A 16,083-nucleotide genomic window follows, 5' to 3' on the forward strand; every position below is an offset into this window, starting at 1 on the left:
GGGCTCCCACCCCAAAGAGAACGGAGATGTCAGGCCCAAGCTGTGCCACTTTCTGGAGATGCTGCGGGGACAGGCCGGGAACAGTCCTAGCCCTGGCCTGGACCCCCCCCTCCTGCTGTAGGGTCGGTCCTCTGTCCCCATCAGACACTGGCCACAGCCGCACTAGCACCTTCCACTTACGGACCGCCCACTCCGCCAGGCTTTGTGACCGTTCTCGGACAGGGGGTCATGCCTAAGCCTTCAGACAAGACCGCATGGCACATACTCGTACGCACATTTTACAGATGAGGGACTTCACGCTCAGGTGACTGTCATGCTGAAAGGTACACACCTACGGAGTGGCGGGACATGTGTTCCGACCAGGCCTGCTGGGCTGTGGAGCAGTGCGCTCTCCGACGTGCTCTCTGCCCTTCAGCAACAGCGGTGGGGCACAAGTGGGCCGAGAGCAGACGTTGGATCGCTGTCTCGTGTGTAAATCCCTGACACGGCCTTAGGTGGCTACAAGACCCTCAGATAGAACTTCCTACCTCCCGCAAGGAGGGGAGGGTACGGAACGGGCCCGCACGGCTTTCTTCTTGTTTTAGGTTCTTTAAGATTCTGATGGAATCCCTCAGAAAGAAGAATAATAAAGCCTCAGCTTTCAGAAGCGTTAACACTCGGAGAGCTACCCAGCGGGATCTAGACAACTCTGGGGAGTTGGAGAGGAATCGGGTGAGTGAGTCCCCCAGGGCCCCCTCTGGGATCAGCACAGGGGAGGGTCCCAGGGCTGGAAGCCCATAGGGTAGCTGCTGCCTTCGTCTTCTCTCGTGGGAAGGCTCTGGGATTGTTCTCAGCACTCCTCAAGCTCCTTCCTGGTTTTGGCCGTTCTTTCCATGTACCTTATCATTTATCTGCCATGCTGACAGAGCCACGGCGGGGGCTGGTCTGATTGGCCTTAGGGAAGGCCCCAGGGTCATCCACCTGTGTGTCCCCAAGGACCGCTCCATAAGTGATTTTTATCCTGAGGATAGGCTCAAAGTATTGGTACCCACTGGACTTTCGAATTCTTTTCCTGGTTTCATGTGCTCTACCTTTCTTTGACTTTCCTGGATCAGGTGTACTGGTAGGGAATACTGGCAGGGAAGTTGGGCTGCAGGAATAAAAAAGGAAGGAGCCAGGGAAAAGCTTGGAGGCAAAACAGTCTGGGAATGATGATACCTCATCTGCCAGGAGACCCGGGGCAGTGTGGGGCAGGTCCCTCAGCATCATCTGAGCCAGCAGCAGCTTCAGCTACGTGGCAGTAGCTGTGCCAATGCAGCCAGCCTTACGGGGGGGGGGGGGGGGGCTCAGTGAAGACTGAGTACTGCCCCCACCTTACTCTGTGATCTCAGCTATGTCTGCTCCTGTCTCTGGGCCTTTCTCCTCACCCCGACAGTGAGGGCCTGGCTGAGACCAAAGAGAATGCTCGGTCTCTGGCCCGGGAGGTCTCCCAGTTGGCTAACTCGAGCGCAGTTGGGCATGGACGGTCTTTGGAAGGCTGCTCAGTCTATCCTTAAGGCACCCAGAAGAAGACTATAAGAAATTAGGAACCAAGATCAGAAGGTGTAAATGTCTGGTTTTTTAAAATACTCAATAGTCCACCAAGCCAATCCTCTGTCTTCATCTCCAGCTGCAAAAAAAAATATTTGGAATAATATTTTATGCCACTTTTTTTTAATGACTTAGCCTTCTCAGGTTTTTGACATTTCTTTTAAAATGCAGGATTTTGCAAGTGATACATGTGAAAACGCAGCTTGAAGAGAAGGAGGCAGGGAGTGCAGGGCTGGCCCAGAGCAGGGACTGGATGGGTGGGTTGGCTAGGAGGAACGGTGGGTGGAGGGGTGGCATGTGGAGGTAAAAAGAACGGATGGCTAGATGGGCAGGCAGGTGGGTGGCTGGGTGGATGTGTGAGCAAACAAGAGGAATGGATGGGTAGATGGATGGATTCACCAAACACTGGGTGTTGGAGCCCGTCTTTTTCCTCCTTGTCCCCAAACCCCAGGGAGAACAGGAGGGCGACGAGGAAGAGGGGCCCATTGTGGACGCTGAGGCTGAGGAGGGGGACGCTGATGCTTCTGATGCCAAACGCAAGGAGAAACAAGAAGAGGAGGTGAGGGGACTGGCTGGGTTGAGGGGCGGTGTCACATCCCTCCTGTCACAACTGCAGGATAGTCTCTTGCCACGTATGGCCACACTCTTATTACCATGCTGGCATCCATTAGGAACCTTGAAGCAAATCTGGCCTGCCCGGCACATGTGTCGGTGGAGAAGATAAAGTTCGCAGGGCAGGAATCAGACAGGGGCCATCCCCGGGCTGCCCTTTGGCTCTGGAGTGAAGCAGTTTCAGGGACCCAGAGGCTTTTTGCAAGGAGGTGAAGTCAGGCTGCCTCTTGTTTTTACAATGAAAATACACTAAAACCAGTCTCATGGGGGTCCCTGGGTGGCTCAGTCGGTTAAGCTTCTGACTCTTGGTTTTGGCTCGGCAGGGAGTCTGCTTGAGATTCTCTCTCCCCCTCGGCCCCTCCCCCTGCCTGTGCTTGCTTGCGCGCGCGCGCTCGCTCTCTCAAATAAATAAATCGGTAAAAAACAAAACAGAAACAAAAACCAGCCTCAGGACTGCCACTAGGACAGAGGGCAGTTGAGAGGGGCTGAAGAAACTGACAGGCAAGAGAGAGCTCGAGGAGGGTGGAGGCGTTGGGAGTTGGGACTGAGGGGCTGGCATTGGCAGGGGAGGGGCCGCCAGGACAGAGGGCAGGCAGCCCAGGCCGGGTGGAGGAGGGGCCTGGGTGCGGCCCGTCAGATACGGCCTCCGCAGGCGCGCTCGTGCCGCAGGCAAAGTCCGGACAGGTAGGGGGGCCCGGGTGACACAGACGGGACCCCATCCCCTGCCAGGTCGATTATGAGAGCGAGGAGGAGGAGGTGGAGGCGGATAACGACGATGAGGACATGCAGGAGGAAGAGCTCACCCCTGCGAGCGGTGCTCACGAGGCCCAGGAGCAGGATGAAGAGGTGGGCGCAGGCCGCGAGGAGGACTCGCCCCCTGCCGCCCCCCTCACCCAGCCCCGGAAGTCCACCCGCAGCAGAGAGCCCCAGGGAGCCGAGGCCGTGGAGCGCCGGGTGCAGGCGGTGCGCGAGTCGCACCCGTTCATAGAGGACTACCAGTATGACTCCGAGGAGAGCCTGTGGTGCCAGGTCGGTACCTCTCGCGACCCCCGCAGAGGCCCGGCGAGGGGCCTGCTGCCGAGCTCCCCCCGACGCCGCCGGCTGGCATGCGGGGTCTGTGGCAGTGGGTTGTGTTCTCTTCACCATCCCAGATCCCTTAAAGGGTCTGGGGACAGCTGTGAACCCTCTTGCCCCACCTCACTGCCCTCCGCATTTGACTCAAACCCCTAGTGGACCAGTTCTTTCTGATTCTTCAAGAACAGTGCGTATGCATGAGTCTGATCGGCTGGGCCCCGTGGGTACTTTTAAACATCTCACCTCACTCATCCTCGGTACTACCGAGTTACCGTGCCTCAGAGTTGGAGGTACGGAGGCCGGCAGGAGTGCACTAGTTCTTCACACCCACGGCCTCCAGTCACCAACCACCAACTTCGCGGGTCCCGTAAAGGCTGGCTGGTTAGGATGCCTACACAGCTACGCTTAGACTGATGTTTTTGTCCTTTGCCTTGATCCAGTCCAGTGGTTCCCAAATGGCAACATAGATAAGAGTTGTTGAGCAGGTTACCCACAGGAAATGACAGTTGTGACACATTGTGGTGATCGAAAGGCTATCAGGGGCACTGTTGAGCAGATAGGATTTTCAGCAGCATCTGTGAAGGTGTCACCTTCGTCTGGGTGACTGGAGATGGCTGCTCTGTGTGGTCCGTTATGCCACCAAGTGTTTGCGTGTGCAGACCCAGCCTACCCCAGCAGGGCCACCTGCCCCCAGCGAAGGTGTTTGCTAAGCAAGCTTTGAAGGTGTCACCTGGGGAGCCAGTTGGGGGGGGCGCTCTGCTTCCTTCTCAGGGCTGGGGCTAGCCCCCTCCCCTGGCACAAACCTCCTTCCTCCTGCAGGTGACAGTGAAGCTCCCTCTGATGAAGATTAACTTTGACATGAGCTCCCTGGTAGTGTCGCTGGCCCAGAGTGCTGTTGTCTACGCGACCAAGGGCATCACAAGGTGCCTCCTCAATGAAACCACCACCAAGAAGAATGAGAAGGAGCTTGTCTTAAACACTGAAGGAATCAACCTGCCGGAGCTGTTCAAATACACTGAGGTACATGTCCCCTCTCCAGATTGCCCGCTGGCCGAGAACGAGGGCCCACGCTGTCTCGGGGCCTGGCCACCAGGTGGTGAGGTCCCTGGGCCCTCTCCTTGGGATCTACCATGCACGTTAGCCTAGTTAAGACTTGGCGGTACAGAAACCTGCTTAACGTTCTCTAAGCCAGGGTTTCTCAAACTCACTTGGCTCTAAATTTTTTCCTTGAAGTTAAGACCTCCGCAAAGTCGATTTGTAAGAAATAGTTGCTGAATTCCTGGCTTGGGAGCTGCTCATTTCATCTAGTAAAGGGGGCCCTGGGAGCAGAGGTGGCCCAGACCAGTGGCGCAGTTTGCTCTGTCCCACCTGCTCCTCCTGCTTCATTCTCCCACTTCGTTGTGTCTCCCAGGACCTTTTGAGATGCTCTCAATCCCTGGGCACAAGGGTTTCCCCCAGAGAATACCGAGGTGCTGGGACCCCTGTAGCCCACCGTCCTGGGTCTGCACCCAACTCACAAAGCTCTCCCTTTCTGGAACACTGCTTCTCCCACAACAGCTGCCTTGCAGAAGCCCCTGCTGCCCAGGTGCCTCCTTGAGAACAGAGCAGGGTGGGCTTGTGCCTCCTGAGAGGCAGCCCCCAGGAGGGTGAACTCTGTCACGCTTGTGGCATTTGTTTAAACAAGGCCGGGGTCTCCACCGTGTCCTGTGGGGATGACGTAGTGCACAGCCACCTTGGGGCCTCCGGAATAGCCGAACTGGATCCTCAGGCCCCTGACAAGGCCCGGCTTGCCCCCCACCCCCACCCCCGGAGCTGCCCCACCACTGCCCCTTGCACCCTGGAGAGGGATTTAAGTGTCTGCTGGAGAACTTCCCTCGCCTACCGAAGGACGTCTCAATCCTAGGAAACACGTCGATATGTTAAATAAGGAAATATCTTTCTTCCTGTTGACCTGAAGTGGGTACCAAGTTATCTCTGGGCTCTGGTGGTGACAGTGAGACAGACCTTGGGGCCTGGCCACCCACAGCTCTGCCTGGACCGTCCCCCTTCGCTAATCCTGGACCACCCCTGGACCACGTCGTCGGCAGCTGTGCTTGACTACCAGACAAGGCGCGAGCTCGGCTGGGGTGGGTCATGCCAACAGAAGGGAGCAGAAGGCCAGGCCCTCCCACTCAGGCCCTCCTTCTTGCCTAGGTTCTGGACTTGCGCCGCCTCTATTCCAATGACATCCACGCCATGGCCAGCACCTACGGCATCGAGGCCGCACTGCGGGTGATCGAGAAGGAGATCAGGGACGTGTTTGCTGTGTACGGTAAGAGGGGCCATGGAGAGCGCTCAAAAGATCCCAGCGTGGCAGGCCAGCTCTGTAGGGATATGGGTGCAGTGAGCGTGTGGCCTGTGGGAGACTCTGACAGTGACCTGGAAGGATAGGTTTCAGTCCTGTCACTGAGGACCTCTCCTCCCCGCCGACCTGTTTCTCATCTGGCCTCTGAGGAAGCTCCTGCCTGATGACGTGGCCCCCAGCCTGCCTTCAAGGTTTGGGCTCCCAAGTGAAATAGTGCTGCAAGTCTGGAGTCTGTTTCCTAGGCTAGTGGATAGAAGCGGAGAGTGGGTTGTACTGATAGTGGGCAGGGATGAGGGGGACTGCCCCGCCGAGGTTGGGGGCTAAGTAGCTGACCGAATAGGTGACTGAGCTGGAAGCGGAGCCTGGGGGTCTGACATCTGAGCCTTTGAGCTGGCTTGTGTCAGGTGACACTGTCCCAACTGTCCCCTTGTCATTGCATAATCCCTCCTGGTGTTGCTGCCGATGTGACAGGCATTGCGGTCGATCCCCGCCATCTCTCCCTGGTCGCCGACTATATGTGCTTCGAGGGCGTGTACAAGCCGTTGAATCGCTTTGGGATCCGATCAAACTCCTCCCCTCTGCAACAGATGACATTTGAAACCAGCTTCCAGTTTCTGAAGCAGGCCACCATGCTGGGTCAGTGCATGGGCGGGTGCCCTTGGCCTTCCCTCTCCCAAGTCTGCTCTGGGCAAACAGGCTGGTCTCTTGGGCACCTTTTCACATGCCTTCCACATGAGTGAGATCTTGGAATCTCACTGAGGAGGCAGCTGGGGAGGGCGGGAGGTAGATGGGAAAGCTGTCTCTGCCCTTTTGAAGGAACGGGGGAAGGACCTTCCTTCCTCTTTCTGCAAGCAGAGCTACCTCACAGAACCACATCGGCCTCCCAGACTCAGGGCCTCCTGCTGGCCTCTGAGATGCCCCATCTGCCCAGCCTCTGTTGAGCCCCCTCCGTCCCCTTACCTCACCCCAGCTCCTCCCTCAACCACCTAACCACCTCAACCGCTCTTGTGTCTCCCAGGATCGCACGATGAGCTGAGGTCCCCTTCCGCCTGCCTCGTGGTCGGGAAAGTCGTCAGGGGCGGGACAGGCCTGTTCGAGCTCAAGCAGCCCCTGAGATAGTGGCTACCGCCTACCATCTGCCAGGCCTGGAGGACAGCCAGGAGGACCTGGGGGCGGGCCTGGCCTGCCCGTCCCATGAGAGGCCCGGGAGAACGGAGGCCAAGGTGGCCATGCAGGGCATGGCAGTGATGCCGGGGGGCCGTGAAAGCAGCTGGCCTCAGGGCTGGACCAGCTTCAACTCGAAAGTGGCAGCGTTCCTTGGCCTTCCCCATCTCGGGTTATGAGCAGTGTTCACCGAGTGCCCTGAGTCCCTCTCACGTGGCCAGCCCTTCCCCTGTGCGGCACCTCTGAGGCAGGGAGATGAGCTCTTGTTTCTGTGAGCAGCCAGTGACTGCAGGCAGGATTCCTGGGGGGGCTCTCGCCATTCCAAGGGGCAGAGTTCGCTCAGGGCCAAGCCCACGCCTGTACCCACCCAGCTTCTGTACCCGGGGCAGGGCCCCAGCAGCTCGGCCCCACACGTAGAACCCCGAGTCACCAGCCAGGCTGTTGGAACAGGTTGCCTGGCTTATCTTACCCAGCTCTGCTCTCGGCATTGAGGCCCGCAACCCTCTCTGCGGGCCCTGCTTCCCCTGGGCCGCCCAGCCTCCCTTGACCCCTGGCACCACAGCAGGGGACCCTGGCATGAATAGAAAATCAGAGGACTTGTACAAAGGTTTTGTAAAACCAGAGGCTGTTTCTATTTTTGTCTAATGTTATTCCAGCTCAGGCTGACTAATAAACATCACTGGAACTAGCTATTGGGAGGGGGGGAAAAATTAAAAAGACCTCGGTTTTTGTTTTTTCCCTTGGTTTGTGGTTTCTGCATTTCTGATCCGAGAGTCCAGGACTGTGATTTCTCAGCACAGTCACGTCTTGGGTCCCTTCTGTTCCTGTCAGAGGACGTAGGGGAGAGCGCAGCCCCTGCTGCATCCCCTTTCCTGAGCCAGCTTCTGCCCCCGTGGCCAGGAGAGAGAAGCCAACGGGAAGGACCCGTGTGTGTCGGGCGGGAAGGGAGGCCTTGCTCGGGGAGAGTGACCACGCTGCTCCCTCCAGACACGTGACAGGTCCACCCTATGCTGGGCCCACGGTGGGGAGAGCGGCAGCCACAGCGTCCTGGGGCTTGGGTACAGAGGAATAAGCACAGCCTCTGAGGGGCACAGGAAGCAGGGGCACGGTGGAATCCTGTGCCACAGGTTAAGGCATGTGTTCTTGGGGCAGTGGGCCAGTTTACAACTCAATAATTTCCACTCCTACCAGAACTGGGGCGGGGGGGGCTCCTCGGGATATCACAAGGTAACCCACTGGACAAAGGAGCGTGCTTGCATGGCCCCCGTGGCTCGGCCCCACTCAGGCACCGAAGGTACGAAGGGAAAGGAGCAGGCCCAGAATACAGAAAGGGGATGCACACAGCACACTGAAGTTAGACCTGTGTTGGGAGGCGAGGTGATGCCTGCCCTTCCTGCCCGATCCATCCGTGCATTTCCTGGGCACCTCCGTTTCCCATGTGTTTCTCTCCCAGGATACAGCTGCTTTGTAAGCAGATATTCCAGAGCTTGCTCATCGTGGTGGGCCAGGAATCCCCAGGCTGCCCATCTGGTATCACACGCTCACCTCACTGGTTCTCTCTGTCAGAGCGTCCTTGGGGGGCCTCCTGGGCTGTTTAAGATGGCATGTTCTCTAGAATACGCTGTGTACTGTAAATGCTCTGGGGGCACTTGTGATTTTTGGGAAGGCACCAGAAGTAGGTCCAAGCCAAATCTGATGAAGAGGATAGGTCAAGGTGCATAATCATGTTTTCATCAAAGTAGAATGGAGAGCGATGGGCAGGGTTCACAAATTTCACGGAAGCAGCGAGTTCTTTCAGAACCCTGAGGTGCCGGAGCCAGCCACTGTTCATGGATGTCCTCCCCGCCTCACCCCTTCGTGTGTCAATATCCTACCTACTTGCTTGCTTATAACTTCGCTTCTTTTTAGTCTTTCTTTTTCAGGTTCTCACAAAAAACTACCCGCATTCCCGCAAGAACCCCTTGTGAGTCTTTGACATTTTCTGTCTGAACCAGGAAGAAAACTGAGGGGTGGGTGAAGCGCTTTGTCCTGTTCCCAGCTTGGGTCTTAACTTTCCTTTCTCTCCACCGTCCTCGTCCCCAAATAGACGCACAAAACGTAAGTAGGTTCCTCCTGGGCCTCCCTGGCCCTGTCAGGGCTCTTCCAGTTCACAACTCTGATAAACCCCTTCTGGGAACGGTTGGCCCTTCTTGTTGCCCCTCTCAGTTCTCTAGGCTGTTGGTTTTGTTTTAATTTTGGTGAAGGAACATAAAATGGACCCTCGTGACTGTTTTTAAGTCTGTAATTCAGTGGCATTAATGGTTGCATCATTATGTAGTCAGCACCATCACCTGTCCACAGAGCCCTTCACCTTGCAAAGCTGAATCTCTGTCGCCATCAAACACTGACCCCCCAGTCCCTCTGGTGACCACTTGCCCCTCGCAGCCACGCCATTCTTCCTGCTGTCTCTGCATTTGACTCCTGCCTCCGATAAGTGGAATGACTATTTGCTCTTTTGTGATTGGCTTTTTTTACTTGACGTAATGTTGATGTTCATCAGTGTTGTGGCATGTGTCAGAATCTCCCTCCTGTTTAAGGCTGAATAATATCTCCCTGTGTGTCTGTTTTGTTCGTCCATCCAACCGTCGATGGACACTTGGGTTGCTTCTACCTTTTGGCTCTTGTGAATGCTGCTGTGAACACGGATGTACAAATCTCTTCAAGACCCTGCTTCCAGTTCTTTGGGGTTTGGACCTGGAAGGGGAATTGTTGGATCATTGGCAGTTGGCAGTTCTGTTTTTCATGTTTTGAGAAGCTGCCATGCTCTTTTCCACAGCGTCTATGCCATTTTACACTCCCACCAACAGCACACAGGGCTTCTGATTTCTCCACCCCCTCGCCGATGCTTGTTCTTTCCTCTTTTGTTCTGTATGGCAGCCATCGTGATTTGACCTAGGGAGTGTCAGATGTTGGGGTGCTTAGGTGGTCTGCACCTGTGTAGACTTAGGAACCACTTAAGAAGTGTCTCTCTGGCTTCTTCTCCGAGAGAACACCAAATGGCAGATGATGCCGGTGCTGCGGGAGGGCCCGGAGGGCCGGGGGGGCCCTGGAATGGGAGGCTGCAGAGGCTTCGGCAGCGGCATCTGGGACCACGGTCGCGGTTGTGGTCGGGGCTGGGGTCAAGGCCGCGGAGCTCGTGGAGGCAAGGCCGAGGACAAGGAGTGGATCCCCGTCACCAAGCTGGGCTGCCTGGTCAAGGACATGAAGATCAAGTCCCTGGAGGAGATCTATCTTCTCCCTGCCCATCAAGGAATCCAGATCATTGATTTCTTCCTAGGAGCATCCCTCAGGACGAGGTTCTGAAGATCATGTCTGTGCAAAAGCAGACCCGTGCTGGCCATCAGACCAGGTTCAAGGCGCTTGTTGCCATCGGAGATTACAACAGACACATGGGCCTGGGTTTCAAGTGCTCCAAGGAGGTCGCCACTGCCATCCGTGGGGCCATCGTCCTGGCCAAGCTTTCCATCATCCCCGTGCGGCGAGGCTACTGGGGGAACAGGATTGGCAAGCTCCACACTGTCCCATCCCAGGTGACTAGCTGCTGTGGCCCTGTGCTGGGGTGCCTCATCCCCGCCCCCAGAGGCACTGGTATGGTCTCAGCCCCTGTGCCCAAGAAGCTACTGATGATGGTATTGACGACTGCCACACCTTGGCCAGGGGCCGCACTGCCACCCCAGGGAACTTTGCCAGGGCTACTTTTGATGCCATCCCCAAGACCTACAGCTATCTCACCCCTGACTTCTGGAAGGAGACGGTGTTCACCAAGTCTCCCTATCAGGAATTCACTGACCATCTTGTGAACACCCACAACAGAGTCTCCGTGGAAAGGACCCAGGCTCCAGCTGTGGCTACCATGTAGTTTTATACAAGAAAAATAAAGTGAACTAAAGCTTGTTAAAAAAAAAAAAAGTCTGTTGCTTGCCAAGCTTAAACCTTTGAGTTGACAATTGAATTGGGGGCTGTAGGAGTCTAGAAAATGCTCCTGAAAGAGGAAAGACTGGTTCTTAAAGACTGGTGGCGTGACAGTCGTCCTGCAGATTTCTGAGTGGGGGCAGCCCTGGGCTACAGGGTGGGATGGGCAGTCGGCGCCTGTGCTTGAGGGTGTGCAGCTCAGGTGATGGGATTGCTGGGCCCCCACAGGTCTCCCAGCCCCACTGCCATTTTCTCTCCTGCCTCATTTACACGGGGCTCTTCAGTTGCAACCACCAAAGTAGCTACAGTCAAACATGTCTTAATTCCTACACCACCAAACTCCCCTTTTTGGCCAAAGTCCTCTTAGAACGGAGGTTCTCAATTCTGCGCGTTGGGTCCACCTGGGAAGCTTTTTAAAAAACTGATTCTAGGGGACGCTCCCTGAGATTCTGATCTAATCAGCCCGGGGTGTGGCCTGCACATTGGAAGAGCTCCAGGAGAGTCTAATGTGCGGCAGATTGAGAACAGGCAACTTAGAATAAGCCCTAAATTGTGCAAGTCACAGTTGCTTTCTTGTCTGTGGGATGACTTCGCAAGGAGTGAGTCATTGGGACCCAGTTTCCCCACTGAGATTTTAAGATCTGATCTCTGCCCTCAAAAAGTGGAAGTGTGTATGTGCGTGTGTGATAAAGCTGTTATGGGGCCACAATAGAGGTCTGCAACGATAGAGTGGAGATCAAAAGACACCCCAATCTGCTCTGCCTGGGGTTCAGCAAAGAAAGGTGTGATGCTTCTAGGCACAGAAAGGTGGACCACAGCTGCCGCCCGGCCCCACACATGGGGGAGGCTGCTTGTTCAACGTGGAAGCTCCTGCCTACAGCTGGCCTGTAGGGGCGGGCGGCGGGGGGACACCTGACCAGTGAGTATTTCCTACAAGAAACTCCTTGAGAAGTTGCCGTGTCCAAAGTGAAGCCCTTCCATGAGGTCTGCCCCTCCAGCTCTAAGCTGCATGTCCTCCCCACTCCATGAGCAGCAGTCAGAGAGCTCCATTCGGCCCAGAACTCATTACAGCTCGGGTTGTTCTCAGGCCCAGGGAAGGGTCAGAACCCGGTTACAAGGAACAGGGCTGAGCTCAGCTCACCTTGGCTGTTCAGGTGACGCCCTTTGAGTGACTCTAGGAACCAAGGGCTTTGGGCTCAGGGGCCCGGAAGGCACGTGCCAACCTAAATATCCTGACTGTGCCCCTCCTCCCCCAGCTTGCACCCACTTGACCTTGATGCCCGCTGCACTAGGCACGCAGAGATGGAGGAAACACACCGGCCCTGCCCTCATAGAGCTCACAGCCTAGTGCCCCAACAGACAAGCCAGCTGGAAACAGCCTCATCGTGACCTGGCCAAAGGTTGAGGAACCCACCAGGTGACATGCACCCGCACACACTACCCCACGAGTCCGGGTAGGACCGTGGCCCACCCAGCTGGCCAGAGCAGGGCTTTGGGGAGATGGCAGAGCGGGGAGGAAAGTGAAGGGCATGAAATTGAGAATCAGGAGTCCAGTCATCACTACCTGTCCTCATGTGCCCACTCCCACCCCGGCTGCTCCACCTTCCCCCCTGAACATAGGAGAGGCCACTGTGTGGATGAAGCCCAGTGCTGCTGGCCCTAGGTCTTTCCTTGCAAGTTGCAGTCAGCCTTGCTCAGGAGGTTGGCTGGCCCTGCCAGAGGCTGCTTTCTGGACTGGCCGCCCAGCCCTGTTGTTACTCACAGGTGACAGGATCAGACACCACAGGCCTCAGCTGGACCACAGTAGAAACTCTCCCTCACCCATGATTCTTGCCTAGAAACATGAGGTTCTACAGACCTTCAACCAGGCAAACCTCAAGACTGTGGCTGAGCAGTGTGGCTGCACCTCGGGTGAGGAGCTAAGCTCTGAAATCAGACTCCTCCTCACATCGTGGGTCCTAAACTGACAGTGTGACCCTAAGAGGTTACTTGGCATCCCTGCAGCTCAGTTTCCTTATCTGTAAAAACAGTGATTAAAATTAAGTGTTCATATAAAATCATATACAGCTATAAATGTTTACCTATATCCCAAGCAGCTCTCCGCTGGGGGTGGTTTTGCCCCTTGGACATTTGACAATGCCTGGAGACATGTTTGGTTGTCAAGACTGGAGCGCGGGGTGTGGGGGGGGGAGTGGCGTTCTGAGTGGGTGGAGGCTGGGATGCTATTACACAGCCTGCAACACGCAAGACAGCCCCCTGCAATGAAGAATTATCTGGGCCCAAATATCAGTGATAGCGAAGTTGAGAAACCCTGCCACAAACGCATGTATGGAGGGGTTAATGTTTTTTATTTTACAAAAGGGAATCATTTACATTTTAGTCATCCTGATAGGTAAACAGTGGCATCTCATTGCTACTTTAATTTGCAATTCTCTATCAACAGTTCTTGGTTATTCTGATTTGCACTTCTAAGAATTATCTATTTGTATCCTTTGCCCATTTTTCTATTGGTTTGTTTCTGTTGACCTTCACTGTCAATTCTAAAGAACTCTCATTATAGATATAGATAACCTTTTGTAATCTGCATTAAATACTTCGCCCCGCAAATTAAATGAATGAGATAATACAGGCCAAGAGTTTAGTGCAGAACCCACACCACGGTTAAGGCGGTTAGCTGTGGGCCACGTGGCGCCAAACTCACCCCTAGATTTTAGTTGGGGCAGCTGAGGCATCGTCTAAGGTCCATGGATTGAAAGGGGGGCTCACAAGAATACTACCACGCCTGTGACAGTCTCCACAGTGCCGGAGGGACCGCGGTAACAGCAGAAAGTCACCGAAAGTCAAGTCCGGAGCAGAGCACACAGAGCCCTGAGCTCCTGCTCGGACCACCCTCAGCTGGAGCTCAGCGAGCGCGGGCAACGGGCAACTCCCTTAGGTGCATTAATTCGCCAGCCCCCCCTGATGACCCCGTGAGAATGCTGTTGGCTCCTTTCATGGTAACTTGTCCACGGACACAGCCAACAAGGAACAAGGATTTGAAGCCAGGTGACTGGCCCCAGAGTCTGGGCTCCCAGTCTCCTCACTGTGCACCCACCCCCTTGGACCCTGAGGAAGGAGTTTTCATATCAGGCGCTGCCTACATGGAGTATGGCAGGTAGATGTGAGGGCACCAGAGGCCACGCCAGGCCAAGGGACGCTTCTCGAGTATGCGTCCCGGAGGTCCCGATGGAACTGCTGGGGGGAGGCGATCCTAGCCGGGGAGCCGGCAGCTCACAAGAGCCGAAACTGGAACAAATAAATGAGCAGCCACCTTAAAGAAATAAGAACCCCACCCGAAGGCCCAAATAAACATAGAGGTAAATCTTGAAGAGTTTGAGATGTGGTGAGGGCCTGACCGATGGCCCCTCACCACATGGACTCTCAGAACCGCCAGGCTGACTCTTCACTGCAGAGGAGACCGGTACCAGTTACAAGGACCTCTGTGATAATTATCTCACATGATTCTCTCAATCCTGCCGTGTGCGTCCCATTGGCCCCATTTCATGGTTGAAGAAATAGATCTAGAGAATGTGAGAGCAGTGTACCAGAGCCAGATCAGATCCTGAAGCAGACGCCCGGGGCCGGTGTCCCTCTTGGAGCTGCGCCTTTGCATGGTGCGTCCCCTGGTACTTCCATCTGGTTCTGATGGCTGAGGGGGGCACGTCTTCAATTCCATTCATCAGGTACCTTAGCAATCTTCTTGAAAATAGCAACAGGGGCCCTGAGGAATGAGACCCAGGTCAGGGAGGGGAGAGAAGGTCCACAGAGGTCTGGTGGGCGAGCCCAGGGGAGGGTGGACTGCAGGGTTCACCATGGGTCACGGGTGGGACAAAGGATGGTGGAGCATTCAAAAGCAAAATTTGACAGCTTGACCATCCAAGGGCCGAGGGCTGGTTGCTCCCAGTGCCCACAGGACTTCTGCCCCTTCTCACTGTGCTTCCCGGCCTACTTCCCAGCCCTGCCTCTGAAGGCCTGGTCTGGATGAGCGCCTTGGGGACGGGCTCGTGGGCCTGACACAGCACTCTACCAGCTGCCCGTCCCACTGACCAGCTCCTCACCCGGCGTCCTGCTGCCTGGGGACCACCCAACCCCAGGGGAAGGCTGTCCCGGCTTTGCACAGTGCCCTGCGCTCTTACAGAGCCTGGAAGGCCACCCTGGTCCCTGGCCTGGAACGCGGTATTTTCCCTCCGCCAGCGATCTGACTAACTCTGACTCCTCCACATCCGGTCACACCACAGGCCTGGGGCCCTCGGCAGCCAACAGCTACCTGGTCAGCCCAGCCCAGATCCTGCGCTCTAATATTAAATGTGGGACCAGGAAGGAAGGAAACCAGAAAGGGAGGGAGAGAGGGAGGGATGGAGGACTCGTGTGTCCATGGTCCTCAAAATGAGCAGCTTTTTCTCCTCCATTTTCTAGAGCAGTGGGTCTCAAAGCGAGGTCCCAGACTCAGCGTGCCCAAGAACTGGGAGAGATAAAGATTCTCGGGCCCCACCCTAGACTTCCTGAACCCGAAACTTGCAGGTGGGCCCGCCTCTGTGTCTCCACGAGCGCCCTGGGGCTTCTCCGTCCTGCTCCAGTTTGAGAACCACTGCCCTAGAACCGTCACCAGGGAGTGTTTTTACCTCTGCTGTCCTCCTTTTAGTTATCTCAGCCCTAGGCCTCTTCTGGCCTTATTGAAATGGCCCCAGAGGCCCCTCCGCCTTCCCAGACATCACCCCTGCAGTGCCCCTGTTTGACCCAGCAAGAGGGGAGCCTGGAGGGCAGCCTGGGTGGAGGTGGCGGGCCCACAGCCGGCAGCCACAACTCCGCGTCCCTCACATCCGTGTGTGCACTGGAACCTCCCCACGATCTGTGAGGTAGGCAGGCGAACACCACCGCCTCGGTTTGATAGATGAGGGAAAGGGAGACTCAGAAGGGTTAATGGCTGTTCTCCCTCTGGAGCTTCCAGATTCCTCGGGGGCAAGATCTCTGTGCCTGCAAGACAGTTAAATAACAGGGCAGAGAGCCTTCCTGCGCCTGGGTGGGGTGGGGTGGGGCTCCCCTTCCCCCTACAGCAGGCCCTAACTAGGACACCTTGTGGGGGTGCAGTGAGGGGGCTGGGGTTGCCTGGTGGGGCTTGGCATCTTCCTACGTGCTTGTGTGCAGCATTTTTCTCTGGACCCCAACAAAGCCCGTCAGTACCTCCGACCCATATAAAGTCCTTTATGTTAAAAATTCCTCTGGATCCAGCTGTCCCACTTCTGGATACATACACAAAAGAATTCAAAGCAGGGGCTGGAAGAGGTATTTGCACACCCATGGGCATAGCATTTGTCACGATACCCAAATAT

At 55.9% G+C, this 16,083-nt stretch overlaps 1 protein-coding gene and 1 pseudogene across 1 annotated transcript in view; both read left to right on the top strand.

Moving 5' to 3' along the window:
- Positions 1–7,493, top strand: part of POLR1A (RNA polymerase I subunit A) — a 75,177-nt gene extending 67,684 nt beyond the window's left edge. Inside the window, exons 28-34 of the mRNA XM_025868244.2 lie at positions 585–711; positions 2,021–2,128; positions 2,911–3,210; positions 4,075–4,275; positions 5,449–5,566; positions 6,071–6,235; positions 6,618–7,493. Of these exons, the coding sequence (XP_025724029.1) occupies positions 585–711; positions 2,021–2,128; positions 2,911–3,210; positions 4,075–4,275; positions 5,449–5,566; positions 6,071–6,235; positions 6,618–6,718 (1,120 nt within the window). The 3' untranslated portion in view covers positions 6,719–7,493. The remainder of the gene's footprint in view (positions 1–584; positions 712–2,020; positions 2,129–2,910; positions 3,211–4,074; positions 4,276–5,448; positions 5,567–6,070; positions 6,236–6,617) is intronic.
- Positions 7,494–7,950: 457 nt separating this feature from the next.
- LOC112821075 (small ribosomal subunit protein uS5 pseudogene) lies at positions 7,951–10,681 on the top strand (annotated as a pseudogene).
- Positions 10,682–16,083: the final 5,402 nt, after the last annotated feature.

Source organism: Callorhinus ursinus, unplaced genomic scaffold (assembly GCF_003265705.2).
Source record: "Callorhinus ursinus isolate GAN/ISIS: 27379988/994484 unplaced genomic scaffold, GSC_fseal_2.0 scaffold10, whole genome shotgun sequence".
In the NCBI taxonomy this organism is placed as follows: domain Eukaryota; kingdom Metazoa; phylum Chordata; class Mammalia; order Carnivora; family Otariidae; genus Callorhinus; species Callorhinus ursinus.